Source organism: Priapulus caudatus, unplaced genomic scaffold (genome assembly GCF_000485595.1).
Source record: "Priapulus caudatus unplaced genomic scaffold, Priapulus_caudatus-5.0.1 Scaffold491, whole genome shotgun sequence".
Classification (NCBI taxonomy): domain Eukaryota; kingdom Metazoa; phylum Priapulida; class Priapulimorpha; order Priapulimorphida; family Priapulidae; genus Priapulus; species Priapulus caudatus.
In genome coordinates this window covers 65,682-84,308 of record NW_014577552.1, presented here as the reverse complement: position 1 = coordinate 84,308, position 18,627 = coordinate 65,682, and the positions used below count along the sequence as shown (strand labels likewise).

The 18,627-nt window shown below is 45.6% G+C and overlaps 4 protein-coding genes across 8 annotated transcripts in view; 2 read left to right on the top strand and 2 right to left on the bottom strand.

Annotated features, from left to right (window-relative positions):
* The first annotated feature begins 72 nt into the window (after positions 1-72).
* On the top strand, positions 73-11,916 carry LOC106810977 (deoxynucleoside triphosphate triphosphohydrolase SAMHD1-like). 5 transcript variants are annotated; one of them, XM_014814478.1, is made up of 16 exons: positions 73-145; positions 1,318-1,599; positions 2,098-2,164; positions 2,335-2,446; positions 2,733-2,893; positions 3,375-3,490; positions 4,651-4,721; positions 5,399-5,542; positions 5,668-5,712; positions 5,953-6,117; positions 6,805-6,935; positions 8,190-8,412; positions 9,168-9,290; positions 9,765-9,869; positions 10,432-10,566; positions 10,963-11,916. In XM_014814478.1, the coding sequence occupies exons 2-16, from the start codon at positions 1,446-1,448 to the stop codon at positions 11,053-11,055; spliced, it is 1,845 nt and encodes a 614-aa protein (XP_014669964.1). In that variant the 5' UTR covers positions 73-145; positions 1,318-1,445; the 3' UTR covers positions 11,056-11,916. The 5 variants fall into 5 exon arrangements, with proteins under 5 accessions (XP_014669964.1, XP_014669967.1, XP_014669966.1 ...); XM_014814481.1 differs by having other exon boundaries at positions 86-137; XM_014814480.1 differs by lacking the exon at positions 73-145 and adding an exon at positions 171-388.
* Positions 11,905-13,118, bottom strand: LOC106810978 (peptide deformylase, mitochondrial-like). The gene is made up of 2 exons (XM_014814484.1): positions 12,493-13,118; positions 11,905-12,217 (listed from the first exon to the last, which is right to left on the bottom strand). Exons 1-2 carry the CDS (start codon positions 13,046-13,048, stop codon positions 12,048-12,050), a joined length of 726 nt encoding a protein of 241 aa, XP_014669970.1. The 5' UTR covers positions 13,049-13,118; the 3' UTR covers positions 11,905-12,047.
* A 256-nt stretch (positions 13,119-13,374) lies between these two features.
* Positions 13,375-15,662, top strand: LOC106810976 (ensconsin-like). The gene is made up of 2 exons (XM_014814477.1): positions 13,375-13,434; positions 14,110-15,662. Exon 2 carries the CDS (start codon positions 14,111-14,113, stop codon positions 15,218-15,220), a length of 1,110 nt encoding a protein of 369 aa, XP_014669963.1. The 5' UTR covers positions 13,375-13,434; position 14,110; the 3' UTR covers positions 15,221-15,662.
* An 889-nt stretch (positions 15,663-16,551) lies between these two features.
* LOC106810971 (alpha-2B adrenergic receptor-like) overlaps positions 16,552-18,627 on the bottom strand; it is a 6,578-nt gene continuing 4,502 nt past the window's right edge. The window contains exons 3-5 of the mRNA XM_014814472.1: positions 17,196-18,319; positions 16,763-16,846; positions 16,552-16,580 (exon numbers count right to left, since the gene is read on the bottom strand). Coding sequence (XP_014669958.1) covers positions 16,552-16,580; positions 16,763-16,846; positions 17,196-18,319 — 1,237 coding nt within the window. The remainder of the gene's footprint in view (positions 16,581-16,762; positions 16,847-17,195; positions 18,320-18,627) is intronic.

Genomic DNA, 18,627 nt, shown 5'->3' with positions numbered 1-18,627 from the left:
GAATCAGAAAATATTGATGAGTACTTGTTTACATGCCCATATTTTTGCAGATTTGATAGTGAGACGAGCGCCACCTTGTGGTACATTACAATCAGAATTTTGCTGTGAATTTTTCCCGGGAATAATCAAACACTGCTGTAATTTTGTTAGTGCTGTTGTATCTTTTTAATATCATAGTTCAGTAAGGTTTACCTAAACGATGATCGACATGACTTGTTGAGAACGCTGTGTTGATTTCCTTACGCATCATAAAATTTATAATTCTAGGCACAGCCACAGGCACACGAAGTTGACAAACGCCGCTGTAGCCAGGCGTAGCCTGTACACTGTACACAAACACAGCCAGTGTCACTGTGTAGTGTACAAGAACTGTAGCGTACACAAGAATGTAATTTAGAGTTTGTTGTTTGTGCACAGCGGCGTTCGTGTGGTGTTGTGTGTTGCAGAGAAGCGTTTGAACAGTATTTACAGGAAATTACCAGCATTTTAGCGTAAAGAAACATCAAGACTTTGGTAGCAAACAGGGAAAAAAATATAATTTATTTTCCGGGGGCTACTTTTCAAGCTCGCGCGTATGAAAATAGCACTCTAAAATTTGGTTTGCATTGAACTCTATGCAAATTTACGGGGGCTCCTTTTGGCATTTCCGGGGCTCTTTTTGGCATTTCGGGGGCTAAATCGCCCCGAGCCCCCGTGTATTTTTTTCACTGGTAGCAAATACATTTCGTGTTTATTTATCATCATTGTATTATTGCAACGTTCCAAGTGCCTGTGACCGTAGGGCGTAGGGGCTTACTCTACTGTCAGCAGGATCAAGTCCACCCCGCTCACACTACAGCACACGCGCGCACACACACCCCCACACGCATGCATGCACGTGTGTGCGCACACACACACATACCCACACTCTCACACACACACACACACACACACACACACACACACACACACACACACACACACACACACACACACACAAACCCAGGCAGTAGGCAGTGTCATATGATGACACTGTAACTAGCAGAGTTCTTAGAAAGCTTCTTGCAATGTAGCCACAAGTTACCTTCTCGCTTAACAGTACGTTGGCATGTAACAGCCGTGTAACAGTCGTAGAGCTTGGTCGGTTTAGTTGCAATGCTGATTGGCTAGAGGTACACGTCAATAACACATGGAGGATGGGTTAATTCACACTGGAATGGGAGTGGCACGTATTCTCCACTTTCATTGCTAGACATAGATAGCCACTATACTGCCTCTCCTTTGGTTTTTCTCATGATCTACTGGTTTTTAACTGTATCTTCTTGGGGTTTTTTTCAGAGTAGTAGTACTGGTTGCTAGGAAAAGTGAAGTACACAAGATGACACAACTTCCACTTTCAATTTAATAAAAGAATTGCTCCTTGTGAAAAGTGGGACAACACCATACAAGTTACGAGTGACCAGACTATGGCAGAGAAGCGACCAAATTCTTCTCCCTTGGCTGGAATGCCCGTGAAGAAAGTGGCATTAGATCTAAATGAAAGCCGAAGCTTTACTATTTCGGAAGTTGGTGATTTCCTGTCTGATAACGGCCTAGGTCATTTGTCTGCAGCGTTTATCCGTACGTATTTGAATTAGCTACAGCAGCATGACAACTATTTTCACATACTATTTTGATATTTCACTGTGGTTTATCCGTACTGTCATTGTACAAAGGTACTAACTCTAAAGAGATCTGTCTTAAGGTCTATTGGTTTAGAAGTAGGTGCATGTTCTCATTGTTCTGATCGACTACCATAGCACATTGAATATGCAAATAACAGCAAAAAGCATGTACATTAACAGCAAAACTGGCTTTATCTTTCTTGTGTCCACAGACTTGCATTTCGATATGTAGCCAATTACAATCGTCAATGTTATTGCTAATTGCTATTGCTTAATACAGCCAGAAGAATGTCGGCATCTCTATTCTAGTTGTCCTACACAGAGAGGAACATTGATGTCTTTTGTGCAGTAAATGTAACATTGGAATTGACAAACTATTTTGAAAGTAATCCTACACGTTTTATTACAATTACATGGTTACTTAAAATGTGTGTGTGTGTGTTTTCTTCTTCAGAAAATCACATTGATGGATCTATTCTCTCTCGTTTAACAAACGAAGATCTAAAAGATATGGGAATCACGTATGTACCACATGGCAATGCTAGTATACCTGTTTGTCCGGACCTTTATTAATTCTTATTCTCAGAGTATCCATGATAATTGAATCAGATCTAGTCTATGACTAATATATCTCTTTCTAAGGGTTTGCTTCATGGTTAAATCAGGCAACGATTGCTCTGTGTTCACGCAGAGCTGTTGGAGATCGGCTGAAGGCCATGCAACTCTTACAGCCGGGACAGGACAACGGAGTTTACACAGCCCGGACAGATGGGAAGCCTTCCTCGTTAATAGACAACCTGAAGGTACACAAACGACTGATAATAGAGCAGTCATCAAAGAAGCCAACTTGTAGCTAACTGCATAGTATTACATTCATGTATATAAACAAATGTATATGTAGATATGTGTGTGCATGCATGTAAGTGTGTGTATAGAATGGGTCAACCTGTAAGTACCAGCTACTCGAGGGATATTTTGCAGTCTGGCATAAAAATGCCCCAAGGCACACTTCTAGTGACATCTCGATGTGCGCGCATTTGTTTTGCGATCGTGACGGCCACAGGTGTCAGCACCGTCTCCGTGTTTCAGGTGTTCAACGATCCGATACATGGCCACATAGAGCTGCATCCGGTCTGTGTGAAGATCATCGATACTCCACAGTTCCAGCGGCTCAGGCATCTCAAGCAGCTCGGCGGCACCTACTATGTCTTTCCTGGAGCTTCGCATAACCGATTCGAGCATTCCCTCGGGTGTGTCACATTTGAACGGCATTTACAGGAAATTATCGGGCGAAAGAGAGTAGAGAGACATTGAGACTTTCGTACTAAATACATTTCGTGTTTATTTAGCATTATTTTTTTTATTGAAACGCTCTAAGTGCCTGTGGGGTGTGTAGGCAACGTGCAAGTAATCCGTAGCAAAACCCTTTGTCGTTACTGTTGAGATTCGGGGCATAGCGATGTAACACTGACTGGGATGCCTGTGCAACATTTCTGTCAGTCATCATTTTGCGCGTGGCTAAACTAAAGTGAGCGGGGATATTATTTCCTTTTTTATGTCCGGCACAGTAACTCTCTATTAATTCATATTCTCAGAGTATCCATGATAATTGAGTAAGTTCGAGTCTATAACTAATATATCTCTTTCTAAGTGTTTGCTTTCTGGTTAATTCAGACAATGATTGCTTTGTGATTGATTTGCTCATCGATTGACCTTGTCAATTCCCGACAGCGTGTGCTACTTGGCCGGAGAGCTAGCTAGAAAGTTGAGGTGCCGACAACCGGGCCTGCAGATATCTGAGCTGGACATCCTGTGCGTGCAGATTGCCGGTCTCTGCCACGACCTAGGTGAGCAGCTTGTCACAGCGCTAAATCTCACCAGCTCAGGTTGACACATACGTGTCAACTACGCGCAACTCTAGGATGAATGACTTCTTATCGCGATATCCCACGATCATGCATAAGGCCAAAACAAAATATATGTGTGGTTACCGTTACATGCCGGAAAAAAATAGGGTAGGTGGGTAAGGAAAACATTTTATTTTCTTGAAATATTTTATTTACGAACGATGTCCGAAGGATGTGCGTTGTGCCTTGAAACAGAAACTGTCCAAATCCAAAAAAAAAATATTTTCATTTTTAAATTTTTTTTTTTACTTTAAAGAAAATTGACAATTAAAATGTTTAGGGTCGCTGGGAATAAATAGAGTCGGTCGGGAAACCGTAACCACACCTATATTTTGTTTTGGCCTAAGGGCACAATTTTGATAAAATCTACACGATTTATCTTGATTCTCGACCGTTACTTACCTGTACGAGATTAGACTTATTAGTGTGGTTTTCTTTCTACACCAGTGCTTCCTAACCTTTTTAAGTCATGAACCCCTTTGAGAATCTGGTGAAAGCTACAGACCCCTCCCCAGAAAATTGCACATAAGCACATAAACACGCAATTTTGCATGCACCTGGTTCACGGACCCCCTGCAGCCCATCCACGGACCTCTTTCTACACTGTGGATATTCGACTGACGATTAAAATGATCTTCTGCATTATATGCCTGCTACTTCTACAGACCAATAAAGAACTCACAAGCTTTTGAACTTCCCAACTTTCCTTACTCCCCTTCTCTCACTACACACACAAATGGTTGGTATGTTAAGGCCCTTCTCCCCAAACTACGTATGTCCTCTTTAATTACCTCCGCAACGGAGTTGCAGGGAGGTAATGTGACCCCTCTCGTGTGATGTTGATGTTCGTGTGTGTGTTCGTGTGTGTGTGTAGCCAGCAGCGAGGCAGCTGTTATACGCTGTAGCGTTGGCGCGATCGATTCAGCACCAGCTGGCCTTAGAACGTCCAGGCAGCAGCAGCTCGCCTTAGAACGTCCAGGCAGCAGCAGCAGCGAGCCAGCTGTTATACACATGTATACATGTTACACGCTCGCGGAGGTATGCACTCGCTTTGAGTGCCCTCTGTCTAGTTGCTGTATGCATTGTGCTATGTATTTCAGGTCACGGTCCTTTCTCCCACTTGTTTGATGCCAAGTTCATACGCAAGCTCCTTCCCGATCGGAAGTGGACCGTGAGTTCTAATTCGCTTTCTCATGATGTACCATTTGCAATGCTTGCAGAAGCTGTTGTTGTACTTGTAACACACAGTCACTCTTGTAAGATGTTGTGATCAAACGCAATTAATCGTGGTAGAGCGATGGCAGTTAGATATTTTGTGTCGTAAATCTGTGCCCTATATTTCTACACACTGCATAAGACCAATTTTTTTCAGTTACCTACCATTTTGGTGAGTAGGTTCATGGAGTCATTGGTCACAAAGTTATGCGAACGACTACATATTTAGTAAATTGTTGTTTTATACATTAAGTTTTAAAAGTTAAAAACGAGTTGCTACCTATCTTTTGTAGTTTTAAAGAAAGCTAGATTTAACTGTTCGTATGTTTTCTTCAAGATCTTTAACAGATTTGTATTAAAAAAAACAGTGACCATTCTGGTGAGTAAACAATAGCGAAACACAGTTTACACTCACCATTGACAATTAGGCAAGTTATCATGTTTACATATGTCCATATATATTGTCGGTGTCCTGATTCTCAGCATTTCAACCAGTTTTACTTGCAAAATCGTCCCAATCACACTCATCGTGTCTCTAATAATGCTAAAGAGCAACACATGTACTATAGTACTGTGGTGATGTGGTTTGTGCAGAATGCAATAGAAACAAAGAATTGTTTGTGTTTCTTGTAGCATGAGCAGGGCTCAGTCGCTATGTTCAAGCATCTAGTTGAGGTTAATGGCTTGAAGGAGGAGTTCAACCAATACGGTCTCGACGACAGAGACATAACGTTCATCACAGAACAGATAGCTGGACCCGTGGCGAAAACTGGCAAGGTAGGTGTGCACCAATGTCCGAGTGAGGTTATTCTATGTTTTCATTCAGTTGGTGTGAGTCTGCTGGGTAGTCTTGTGTTGATTTGTTGTACTGAAATTTGAAATGTTCGTATTTGATTTGGCAGTGGTCATATGAAGGCAGAGATGAAAACAAGAGCTTTTTGTATGAGGTGAGCAATCCTAAACATATAAAAATAAAAATAATCAACTACACATATATATATATATAATATCAAGAGCAGATAAAGAAGCTTCTTTATCTGCTCTTGATAATATATATAATCACATATATTAATTATATGCATCTATGCGTATATAAATGAACGATTATGGTCATGAAGTAACTGCATTTAAAAAAGACTCGCTTGTGCATTCCATGCATCAGATTATTCGGAGCGTTTCTTTTATAGATTGTAGCAAACAAGCGCAATAGCATTGATGTTGACAAGTGGGACTACTTTGCACGTGACTGCTACCACCTTGGCATCGGCAACAACTTTGACCACTCGAGGGTGATGAAGTTTGCACGTGTTCTTGAATGCGATGGAGAGAAACAGATCTGCATGAGAGACAAGGTGACCCTCACAATCGATATCCTACCTGATGTTTGTATGGACGTATAGCGTAACGCTGGCGTATATCGTGGGTTATTCGTGTGTTCGTGAGTCGTATGGCGTATGGCGTATGTCGCTGGCGGAGGTATGCACTCTCCGTGAGTGCACTCTGTCTAGTTTTATAATGTATCTATTGTTTTTATATTACATTCAGTGTTTGTATAATACACCCATTGTTTATATAATACACCAATTGTTTGTATAATACATCCATTGTTTGTATAATACATCCATTGTTTGTATAATAAATCAATTGTTTGTATAATACACACATTGTTTGTACAATACGTCCATTATTTGTATAATAAGTTGTTTGTATGATACCTTAGTTGCTTCTATGATACAACTGCTGTTTATGTTGGGTCTGTTGTTTCTATGATTTACATGTCCACTGCATGAGTCATCTGTCGTCTGCATTACATACATAACATCTCTCAAAACCAGGGAAAACCTTTCTTTTTTTTCATGGGAGTCTTTTTCAAGTCTGTGGGAAAAATAGCTCTCGTCAAAAATTTTACGGGAGCTATTTTGAGCCTCACGGGAGCGATTTCGGAGGTTTGAAGAGCGAATCGCTCATCGCTCCCGTGTATTTTTTACCCTGCTCAAAACGCTGTCAACTTTCAGTAATTGTAAATTAATTTTAAACAGGAGGTGACTAATATCTATGACATGTTCCACACGAGGAACGCGCTTCATCGCCGTGCCTACCAGCACTCTGTTTGCCAGTGTGTCGAAGCCATGGTCACAGAGGCATTTTTCAAGGCCAACGATCATCTCAGGTACAAACAATTTCTCGGTTTGCAGAAAGAGGTTAGAAGCCGGGGTTACGAAAACGTATTCCCTACTGTTTCCATAAGGCCATAATAAAAATATTGTTTGTTTGCCCTCACCCGACCGACCCGCCAAAAAGGGGCCGACTCAAACATTTTTATTGATCTTTTCCATTCATTTTTTTTACAAATTGTATTACTGTACACTATATAAATCTGTAGGCAATACATTATATGTACCAAGCAAAACAAACATTCAACATAAAAGGTATCTCCACACAAGCACACCCGAGCATGTAGACACCATGCTGAATTTGTAAAAAGACCCCCCTCGTAAAAAATTTTTAACTTTTTAGCCTGGGTCGGGTGAGGGCAAACAAATTTTTTTTAAATTGTGGCCTAACTAGATTTGTTTTCCAGTGCAGGGCTGTTAGCCCTGCCACCCACTACTGCCTTATGTGCCATCTAGGCGCTTACGAGGGATAAGATGCACTACTAGATAAATATATATTAAATCACTAGTTAGATATGTAAGAACTGCTTGTTTCTAGCTCAATTGGCCTTGTCTATCATTACCATATGTTAAAGTTCTGTAAATCTATATTTGACATTTTTACACATGCATGTATCTTCCTCCAAAAATATACGCCAGTACTCATATCAAGTGAAAGCCCTCGTCGAACATTGTCTGGCTTGTCACGAAAATCATTCTCCGTCGATATCGTATCGATCGTATCGATTACAAAAACAATTCTCAGCCGATATCATATCGAACATATCGATTACAAAAACAATTCTCAGCCGATATCATATCGAACATGTCAATCATATCAGCCACAAAGATCATATCAGAGGTAGATAATGACAAATGGGTAGGACAGAGGAAAAATGTGACAGAAAATGGGACAGAAAGGGGACAAATGGGTAGTACAGGGTTAGATAATGACATTGTCATTGTCATTGACATTGTCATTATCTACCCCTGATCATATCAATCATCATCGGAGTGCACGCGTGGTCTGACTCAGGGTATTAGCCAGGAATGAGTATTGTGAGTGCAGAAAAAATATTTGGGAGTACAATTTTTTTGTGTCTCAGAGTAGGCGGTCTTCGTGAACGCCATAGGCGTTCACGGGGGGGAGAGAGTATGAGAGGGGGTCCTCCCAATTAAATTAAAAAATTTTTTTGGCCTTGCAGTTTCAAAACTGACCGTGCAAATCACGGCTGCACGGCTCGCTGGCTAATACGTTGGTCTGATTTCAGGTTCAGGGGTCGGGGCGGCCGTCTGGTGCGCATGTCCGAGGCGATCGACGACATGGAGGCGTTCACGAAGCTGACCGACCACGTCTACCAGCAGATCCTGTACTCGGACGAGGCCGAGCTGCGGCCGGCGCGCGACATACTGGAGCGCATCGTTCGCAGGCAGCTGTACAAGTGCGTCGGGCAGACGCAGCCGCTGCCGCGGGAGGCGCTGAATGACGTCGCTGTGAGTAGCTGGCATCGCGCGTGCGTGAGTGTGGGTGTGTGAGTGCGTGTGAACGCGTGTGAGTGTGTGCGTGAGTGTGGGCGTGTGAGTGCGTGTAAACGTGTGTGAGTGTGTGCGTGTGAACGTGTGTGTGTGTGAGTGTGTGTGTGTGTGTGTGTGAGTGTGTGCGTGAGTGTGGGCGTGTGAGTGCGTGTAAACGTGTGTGAGTGTGTGAGTGTGTGCATGAGAGCGCGTGTGTGTGTAAGCATGTGTGAGCGTCTGTGAGTGTGTGTGTGAGGGCGTGTGTGCGTGTGAGAGAGGGCGTGTGAGTGCGTGTGAACGCGTGTAAACGTGTGTGAGTGTGTGCATGAGAGCATGTGTGTGTGTAAGCATGTGTGAGCGTCTGTGAGTGTGTGGTTGTGTGAGCGTGCGTGCGTGTGAGCGTGCGTGTGAGCGTGTGTGCATGAGTGTGTGTGGGCGTGTGAGCGTGTGTGAGCATGTGTGGTGCTCGAGTCCACGAGCGTTCAACAATGCCCCGCTAAACCTGCCTTCAAGCGAACATTAATTCATTTTTTATATTTTTTATTCATCAACCATGGTGAATCGTGTTGATTTTGATTTCATAGTGTTAAATAGAAAAGAAATCTGTGTGAGAAAGACATTGGACGATGTGTCTCCGGTGGATGGAGATACACGTTAGGTTGTCCATGATTATAGGCCACATGTAGGCTTCGTCAAGTGTAACCTTAGTGACAGCTGTATGTATTCGTATTTAGGTGAGAGATGAGATCGTTACGGCACTTACTAAAGAAGAACTAGTGAAAGAGATGAGACAGGATGGCTTTACAGACGTGGATGTTGATTGTGAACTCCCCTTAGCAGAGAGCCTTGTAGTTCAGGTATGTTCTACCAGGTGGCGCCATATACTGAAATGGATGCCTGCAGAGCACAAGAGGGTCATTGTGTGTGATATTGAGATTGGCACCTTTGTAGCGTGTAAATACGATGCCGCCTCAAGATTCATCTCACGTGCCTCAACATCTGTCTCACACACATCAACGTCCATCTCACACACCTTAACATCTGTCTCATATGCCTCAACATCTGCCTCACACACCTTAACATCTGTCTCATATGCCTCACATGCCTCCACACCCATGTCATATGCCTCACCATCCATCTCACATGCCTCCACATCCATGTCACATGCCTCACCATCCATCTCACATGCCTCCACATCCATCTCACATGCCTCACCATCCATCTCACATGCCTCCACATCCATCTCACATGCCTCACATCCACTCAGCTGCGCTCACCACCATCCATCTCACATGCCTCCACATCCATCTCACATGCTTGCATTGTTGCAGATAACTGTTTTCAGTTACGGAATGCAGGATAAGAATCCGATAGACCATGTCCGCTTCTATTCAAAAAAGGACCCTGCGGTGGCCGTGCAAGTGCGCAAAGAACAGGTATGAGAATATGCTATATGGGTAGTGTTGTCAATCGGTTGTAATTTTGTAATCGATCATCGGTTGGACCCAAGTAACCGATGATCGGTTACTCGGGGTGGTGAATGCCTGCGTGTGCGTAACGTCGTGTGCATGTATGTGCTTGTTTAGCCCTGTTTACTGTTTGTTTTGCACTGTTTACTACTGTGTGTATAATACATGTATGTTAATAAAGGATAACTTGTATAGTAGTGATGATATCTCTGATTCTCATCACTTTTCCAAGTTTTACATTTATTTCAATTTTTTTTTGTGTGTGATGAAATCGATTATGGATGTTGATAACCAAGCGCTTGGTACGAGCCACTGTTCAACCGATGATCGAGTATAATCGATGATCGTGACATCACTATATATGGGTATAGGCATATTATGATATAATAGGAGCTGATGAAGTAAGTGTCAACTAAAGACAAGGGAGAGTTAGATGGGTGGAGACAGACACTTGCTTTTCAGCAACGGCCTATCCTTTGGTTGAGCCCAGTCACACTGTGGCTCTAATTTTCTACGTTACCCTACGTAGGTATCACACATGCTGCCGGAAACATTCGCAGAGCAGTGGGTGCGGGTGTGGTGTAAGACAACCGATGTGCGAAGCTTAGCAATCGCCGAGAAATGCTTCCAGGCCTGGTGCAGGAAGAAACAACTCGACTACAAGGTCAGTCTTTCACAGATTGGTGTTTTCTCCCTTTCACTATCTGACACTCACTTGCTCTCGCTCCCTCACACTCCTCCTCTCTTTCTCACTTCCCCTCTCTTTCTCTCTTGCTCTCTCTCTTTCTCACTTCCCCTCTCTTTCTCTCTTGCTCTCTCTTTCTTTCTCTCTCTCTCTCTCTGTCTTTCTGTATGTGTATGTGTGTGCGTGCATGTATGTGTGTGTGTGTGTGTGTGTCTGTGTGTGTGTGCGTGCGTGCGTGTGTTTGCATGCATGTGTGTACATGTGTGCGTGCGTGTGCGTGTAGGATGGGTGGTTGCTGCTGGTTTATCATATTTGTTCTGTAGAGATTAAGTGGCCTTATATGTGACATCACACATTCTTGTGGTTCATTTTCAGCCGGGTGATCTCACGGATGTCGAGTTGACACCGTACAAGACTGCCAACCAGTACACAGGAGTTACACCTCGAAAGACCAGACTGGCCTTCTAGAGAGCAACAAAGTTAGTAAAGGTGATTTGTACTTCATCTTCAAATGGTTGGATCTATCACTCACAAGAGTTACCGAGCATGGAATTGTTTGTAACAGATGAAAATGTACCCTGTATCAAGAAGAAACATTGTAACAGTGCAATCGATTCAAAAAAATGCATACATATTACAGGAGTCTATCAATATTGATAGACTCCTGATATTATAGCATTTACTGCCAAGTACAGAAGTATACTATTCTAAGTTAGCAAGTTACATTATATAGTGAAATATGAGTGTAATGATAAGTTGTGATTTATTAGTGCCAACAAATTTTCATTGTTATTGTCTTGCATACACCTTGATAAATATGCCTAGCACAGAGTAGCTTTTACATACCATTTTTTTTACATATGAATGTGGATTTGTGGTATGTTAGTATTGACCACGAGGAAATATGCAACTCTGATAATGTTATCGCTGTAAATTCACTTTTTGATGCAGATGCTGAAATTATTTTTGTGAAATTATTAAAAAAATTGTACCTATCTGTAGGTATATCAAGCATTTACAACCATTTAGGTGGAAAGGAAAGTTTTGCACGTTACATTTGTCTTGTTTAAATCCATGTGGTCAATGGATTTTTTATGCATTTGTTCTTTATATAATTAATACACTGTATTGGAATCATTGTTTTATTATGGATTTATGGTGATGAAAGGACTTATTTTAAATTTTCTACTAATATATGTTCCCTACTATTATTATGAATGAATATGTATTGGATACAGTAAATATGTACTGTTCTACAAAGAGAAGCGTCGTGTATAATCTCAATATATTATATATAATAATACTGAAACAGTTGTATAAAAAAAACAATCTTCTCTGTTTATTGTTACACTTAGCCACATGAACAACATCAGCGTCACACCAGAAAACAGTCATGGTGCATAATATGAAACGGGTACAAATAGATGCTATACTACATGCTATACGACTGCGTACTGCTGTCATAGTTTTCCTCTCACGTTCACCCTGGCCCACTCGTCATACTGGAACGTCAGCCTGTCCATCCGATCAATGTAAAGCTTTCCGTCTAAGTGGTCCATCTCGTGCTGAACGATGCGCGCGGCCCAGCCACTCACGCACCACGTGAACGGTTCACCGTCTGCGTCGTACGCTGAAAACAGTAAGACATCCTCATACAATAAGCCTTTCAAATTGCTGCTAGATTGTAGATATGGTATTTGACCTATCTGCCTGCCACGATTAACAGGCAGCCCTAGTCAATCGTTGTGATAGGATATTCTAAAAACAATGCTCAGCCACAAAGTGTGGCAAAGTCTATATTTTGGAATGCGCGCACAGAAAAAATCCGTAAACTGGATAGCAAAATCGAATGCGCAAATATCTAGACGACAACAACCCAGCGATGCGCTCGCCGGCGCCACCTACCGGACACCTCGACCTCGCGGAACCTCGGCACTTGGGCGCTGAACCCGGCGACGCTGAGGCAGCCCTCGTTGAACACGAGGCGCGTCTCGTCGACGACTCGCATCGTCGGGTTGACGAGGACGCGTAGCGGCACGAGCGTCTGCTCGCGGCGCGCCCGCATCGCCGGCGCGTAGTTCTCGAGGTGCTGCTGCGTGAACTCGACGACGAACACGCGGCGGCCGACGCCGAGCTGCGTCGCGGACAGCCCGACGGCGCGCGTGCGCCTCAGCCCCGCGACCAGCGCGACGATCAACCGCTGCACCTCCATCGATTTAATTCGATTGACGTCGACTTCGATCGCCGGCGACCTCAGTACGGGGTCGCCGACCTGGCAGACGTGCTGGTAGGGAGGCTTGAGTGCCGCCGCAGCCGGCCACAGTCGCTGGTAGAAGCCGAGGAGCTTCTGGCCTATGGAGTGTCGACGTTGCTGGCACTGGTGAGACGGCGACAGAGTGGTGTTGAGTTTCGCTCTGCAGCTCGTAAGCACACATCGGGTTACTGCAGCCCGAAGAGACATCCTATATAGCTGGAACAATGAATCAATCCCCGCACTTATCAATAACAAGTGTCGCGGAGCGACAGCGCTCATCTAACGTCTACTGCGGTGACNTTCCCTATCAAATCCATACAGACCAAGGACCCGATTTTGAATCCCGACTATTCCAGGGCGTCTGTAAACTTCTGCAAATTACCAAAACCCGGACCACACCCTACCACCCACGATCAGACGGACTAGTGGAAAGGTTTAATCGGACATTGCAGCAAATGCTATCGAAGTTTGTTAATCAGTACAGGGATGATTGGGATGAGCATCTCCCGTTCGTGATGATGGCCTAGGGACCCCCACCTGGCCCGCAGCAGAATACCAGATGCCCACACGAATACGTCCAGTGGATACGAGAGGTAATGACTGAAGCATATGACTTTGCCCGCTTGTCTCTAAGGCAAGCTGCGCAAAGACAAAAGCGAGGGTACGACAAAAACGTCAAACCCTTACCCTTAGAGACCGGCCAATTCGTCTGGTACTGGTATCCACCAGGAATCCGAAGAAAGCTGGGTCATGGCTGGCGGGGACCCTATTTGATCATTAAGAAAATGAGCGAGTTGCTATGCGTTATTCAGGAGGGGCCGCACACAAACAGGCGGGTAGTGCACGTGGATTATCTAAAACCCTATGAAGCAGAGGAATCACCACTAGATTGGAGGCTACCAAGAACGGAGGAACCACCATTAACGCCCCAGAGGGAGGAGACTCAAGGAACGGAGCGGGACATCGACACTGAGGGAGGACAAGGAGAAGAAGAGGACATCCCTGAACCACTTGACCTGCCATGGCCAGAGGATAGGGGGGACCCTTCTGATAGCGAGACCCCCGAGGATCACTGGGCTGAGGGCCCACCCACCGAAAGGGGGGAGGGACGCAATCAGGAGTACCCAGGGCTGCCGCCAATAGAGGGGCCCACGGTGAGAAGAGGAGGGCGCACGAGGAAACCTCCTCTGCGAATGGACCTGTAAGGGGGGAGGACATACCACTATCCGAGAGGGGCAGCACTAACTCAATTTTGGAAAACATTTCAGGATGAACGAGCCACAATTCGAAATTTATGCGGAGTCAGACGACACGTTGCAGGGAAACCCGCCAACGCAACGACCCCGTCTCACAGGCGTGCGAAGGCCCGAGACGTCCAGAGGCCGGGTACAGCCACGGAGAGGCTGGCCGTACAACGGAGTGGGACGACCTTGGAACTCCAGACCCACACCACGAAGGGAAACCCCTTCGGGAGTCCCCGTGGCCAACCGAAGGAGCCAGGCAACCTTCGGACTGCCCCGCCAAGTGAGGGACCAGGACCAACCGTCAGTGGCACTCGGGAGCCAGGAAAGGAGGCAATCGGGGAGAAGCAGGGAAGAAGAGGAGAGGGACCGAAGGGAAAGGAACGAGAGGATCAGACTTGAGAGGAGAACGCGATTTGAGAGGGAGGAAGAGGAGAAGAGAAAGAGAGAACGGGAAGAGGCCAAGCAGATAGCCCAGCGCCAACGTCATGAGGAAGCTCGAAGGAGTTGGACTTCTTCCCAGAGGGAGGCAGAGGAGCACCCCGAACTGGAGGAAGTACTCACCATGCCAGTCCGGCCCTTCGCCTGGGAAGTGGGCGCCATAGTGAGCCCTCTGCCGACCACCCCACCACCCAGCACGGCCGCCGACATCGCCCGAAGCCCCGTTCCCGCTGCCCCACAACCCAGCACCACCGCCGACGTCGCCCAGAACCCCATACCCGTCGCACCGAAGGCCAGCACCGCCACCCGCATCGCCAGGAGCACTCAGCGCCTCGTGGAAATGCGCCGGGAATGGAGAAAGCTAATGCTCCGGGTTGAGGAGGAGGAGCGACACCTCGCGGAATTACTCACGATCGAGAAGAGGGAGCAGGAGGAGCAGAGGACAAAGTGGGAGAAGGTCAGGCGGGAGGAAGGGGTGTGGGAAAAAGAGAAAGCCGCGTTGCAGAAAGAGGTGGAGGAGCTGAGGAAGGACAAGGAAAGGTGGTGTGCCATTCAACCGGTCACAGCTGGCGAGATAGTCCGGCAGCTAAAAAGGCAGTATCGCGCCACCGGGAGCCGAACCTCAGGAGCGGCCTTAGACCAGGACCTCCTGCTAAGCTCTAGTCCGGAAGAGATGTCATCGGACGAGGAACTGTAAGGAACCTAAATCGGAATCCTTCCCCGGTATGGCCTGCACCAGGCGATAGATAGAAACCTACGGGTATAACCGACTGTTTGTTTTTTTTATTTTTATAAAACGTGATAAAGATATATAACCATATCCCGTTGAAATATTTATTGTTAAAAAGCATATATATCCACTTCCCGTTGAAATATTTGTTGTTCAAAAGTCTATATAACCCTTGTCCCGTTGAAGTATTTATTGTTAAGAAACCTATATAACCTGTTTCCGTTGAAACATTTATATCTATATATAACCTGATACCCTTGAGATTTTTTTGGTGTAGTTGTAGAACTCGTAAATAAATCAGTATTATCTTTTCAAACAACTCTTCATCGCATAAATTACGGAGGAGAAGCCAAAAAGGGTAATCCGCATCCGAGGGCGGATGCTAGAGGAAGAAAGGGGGAGTGTAGAGATTTCGGTTACACCGAACACTATTTCAAACCACAACACACGACAGGGCGCGGCCATTTTGGAATAACTAAAAACCTGGATCGAAAGACCAGGTGACACCAAAATTCCACTTAAGAAGTCAATATGCACAATTAAATAAAGGAAAGGTCAAGCTATAATAAAATACAGGTTAAAAGGATAACTTGACCGAAGTGATTGACGTCACGGTGGCATGGACACGAACCTACTGGTTCTACACAATCATATTGCTCTGCGTACATTAACTGCTGTCGTGTTTTGTACCGATTGTAACCATCATTCTGAGAGTCATTATTGCAGTTTTTATTAGATTTCCAAAGGATGGAAGTGAAAAGCAACGGAAAAAAAAATAAATAAATTAACAACAACAAAATTACAAAAAAAATTTACAAAAATTTTTTATTTTTTTAATTCATTAAATATTTGTAAGATCGACTTGCTACCGATGCTTTACCGCTGTCGCAGCGCACACACTCGTGTCTTACGTACGCACACAACATTTTCACGCAGTTAATGTTATGGAGCCAGTGGTTTGTAGAAACCAGCCCGTACGTTGTCTTGCCAACGTGACGTCACACTTCGGTACTCTGCTCGGTCGGGGTGACTGCTGCTAATCTAGATACTGTGTTTAGGGTTAGAGTTAGGGTTAGGGTTAGGGTACACTTCTGTAGTACAAGTCTGGTACACTTTGTGTATACATATATGTACCTCGGGTACATATATGTAGTACCTGATACGACAACGACCTCTTCAGCCTTAGTAACATCATACGAGCTCATTTGATTTGTTACTGTGAGATTTTGCTAGATTTTTTTTACTGTTCAAGGCCAAGACACACTTCAGCGATAAGGACCAACCGTAACGTTTGAGCGTCAAAATCGCAGCGACTGGCCCAGCCACACTGCAGCCAGAGCATATCAATCAACGTTGATATAAGTGCTCTGCTGCAGCGTTAAAGACTAAGCCCCTAGTGTTCGTCTGCTTTTTCGCTACGCAGTGGCGGACATAAACAAGCGACGAAAATCCTTTTGCTGTTGCTGTTTTGTCAATTTTCCTAAATTTAACAACTTGTATAGTTCTCACCTGTTATTAGGCTGAAGCCGATCCAGAAACTGTAGCAGATTGTCATATTTCCCATATCATATAAAACAGAATTTCCCTGAACGCCTAGCAAGACAGCAACGCAGGCAAATTTTGTTGTCACGTGCCGATGAAAGCATTACCTACGTCTGTGATTGGCTATTTATGAAATGTCGCGCGACTACGTCGCTGGAAATTAGAAACGATTCTAAATATTTCAGTCGTCACGGTTATCGCCGCACGTTATCGCATGGGTGTGCAACAGCTCATTGGAAACAATAGTTTCTAATTTTCTGAAGTGTCGTCAAACGTTACGGTTGGTCATTATCGCTGCAGTAGGCCTACGTGCTTCCACTGTTCTCGCCTATCTATACTCTAGTTCGCGCCGTTCGCGATGCGCTGTTAGTGTTAGTGACACTTGTTGCAGCGACGGTACTATTGCCTTTACAACCCAACAGCCTTCGAAAGGCTTTCTTGAATTCCTGGTTCGATGCGTGATAGAGGAACGGATTGATGGTCGAGTTGGTGTAAGACAGATAGAAGATACCGGAGTAGAGTGCGGGAGAGATAGAGTCCGGACTTACTGCACTGATATCGAATACGAAGTGAAATGGCACCCAACAGATGGCGTAACCGGCGAGTATGTAGGTGAGCATGTGAAACACGCGTCGCTCCTTTATCTGCTTGCGCTGTTCTAGCTGCGTCGCCCTGCCCCCTGGCGGCGGCGGCGGCGGCTGCCCCTCCCGCTGGGTCGCATTACTGTCGGCTGCCGTACTCGCGACGGAAGAGACGACCGATATCGTCATCGGCGTCGGCGCTGCGTTGGTGTCGCCGCCGTTGCCGCCGTTAGAGGTGCTTGCTGGATCATTATGAGGCACGGATAATGAGTGCATGGGGCGCGGGTTGGTGACGGCGACGCCGACACGCGCTCGCCGACGCATGACGGTGATGATGCATGCGTAGCTGACGACGAGCACGACGTCGGGCAGGTGATGGCCGAGCACGGCGACGACGACGACGAACTCGCGGTTGTTCGACGGCTCCCAGATGCAGACGTGCGGCTGCGAGTAGCGCACGCGGTCGAGCACGCACGGCGGCAGCCAGATGACGATCATCACCAGCCAGATGATGCAGATGGCGACGGCCACCTTCGATATGTTGTGCATGCGCTGGTAGTAGATCGGCCAGCTCACTGACCACAGGCGGTCAATCGAGATCGCGACGAGGGTGAAAACGGACACGAACGTCAAGCCGTAGTCGAGAAACACCCACACGCCGCACATCACCTCGCCGAAGGGCCAGTAGCCGAACACCACGTCAACCGAGTAGAAGGTCATCACCGTTAATCCGACGAGAAAGTCGGTGACGGCCAGGTTGAGTACGTAGTAGTTGAAGGTCGTCTGCATGTGTTTGTCGGTGCGGATGGCGATGATGACAAGCAGGTTGCCAACGATGGTCGTGGTGACGATGACGAAGAGGACACAGGCGAGCAGGATGTTCTGCCATGTTCCGACGAACGCCGGCGGAACGAATCCCTCGCTACTACTGCTGCTGCTGTTGCTGTTGCTGCTGTTGTTGCTGTTGTTCATTGTTGACGATGCCGCTGCGATGTTGTTGTTGTTGTTGTTGTTGTTGTTGTTGTTGTTGTTGTTGTTGTTGTTGTTGTTGTTGTTGTTGTTCTATCTGTGACGTCGGCGGCGACCTGCAATAGACAACGATCCGTCAGACGACGTGAGCTCGGTATTATGCATGACGTGTGTATAGCCGGGACTGTGAGTGGGCTGCTGCTAATCTAGATACTGGTATAGAGTACCGAAGTGATGACGTCACGGTGGCATGACAACGAACCTACTGGTTCTACACAATCA

Coding starts and splice junctions, on each gene's coding strand:
- LOC106810977 (XM_014814478.1), top strand. CDS start 1,446: ATGGCAGAGAAGCGACCAAATTCTTCTCCCTTGGCTGGAATGCCCGTG. Junction 3,491..4,650: donor CGGTCTCTGCCACGACCTAG/GTGAGCAGCTTG, acceptor TATGTATTTCAG/GTCACGGTCCTTTCTCCCAC. Junction 6,936..8,189: donor AAGGCCAACGATCATCTCAG/GTACAAACAATT, acceptor GTCTGATTTCAG/GTTCAGGGGTCGGGGCGGCC.
- LOC106810978 (XM_014814484.1), bottom strand. CDS start 13,048: ATGTCTCTTCGGGCTGCAGTAACCCGATGTGTGCTTACGAGCTGCAGA. Junction 12,218..12,492: donor CCGCGAGGTCGAGGTGTCCG/GTAGGTGGCGCC, acceptor TACTGTTTTCAG/CGTACGACGCAGACGGTGAA.
- LOC106810976 (XM_014814477.1), top strand. CDS start 14,111: ATGAACGAGCCACAATTCGAAATTTATGCGGAGTCAGACGACACGTTG.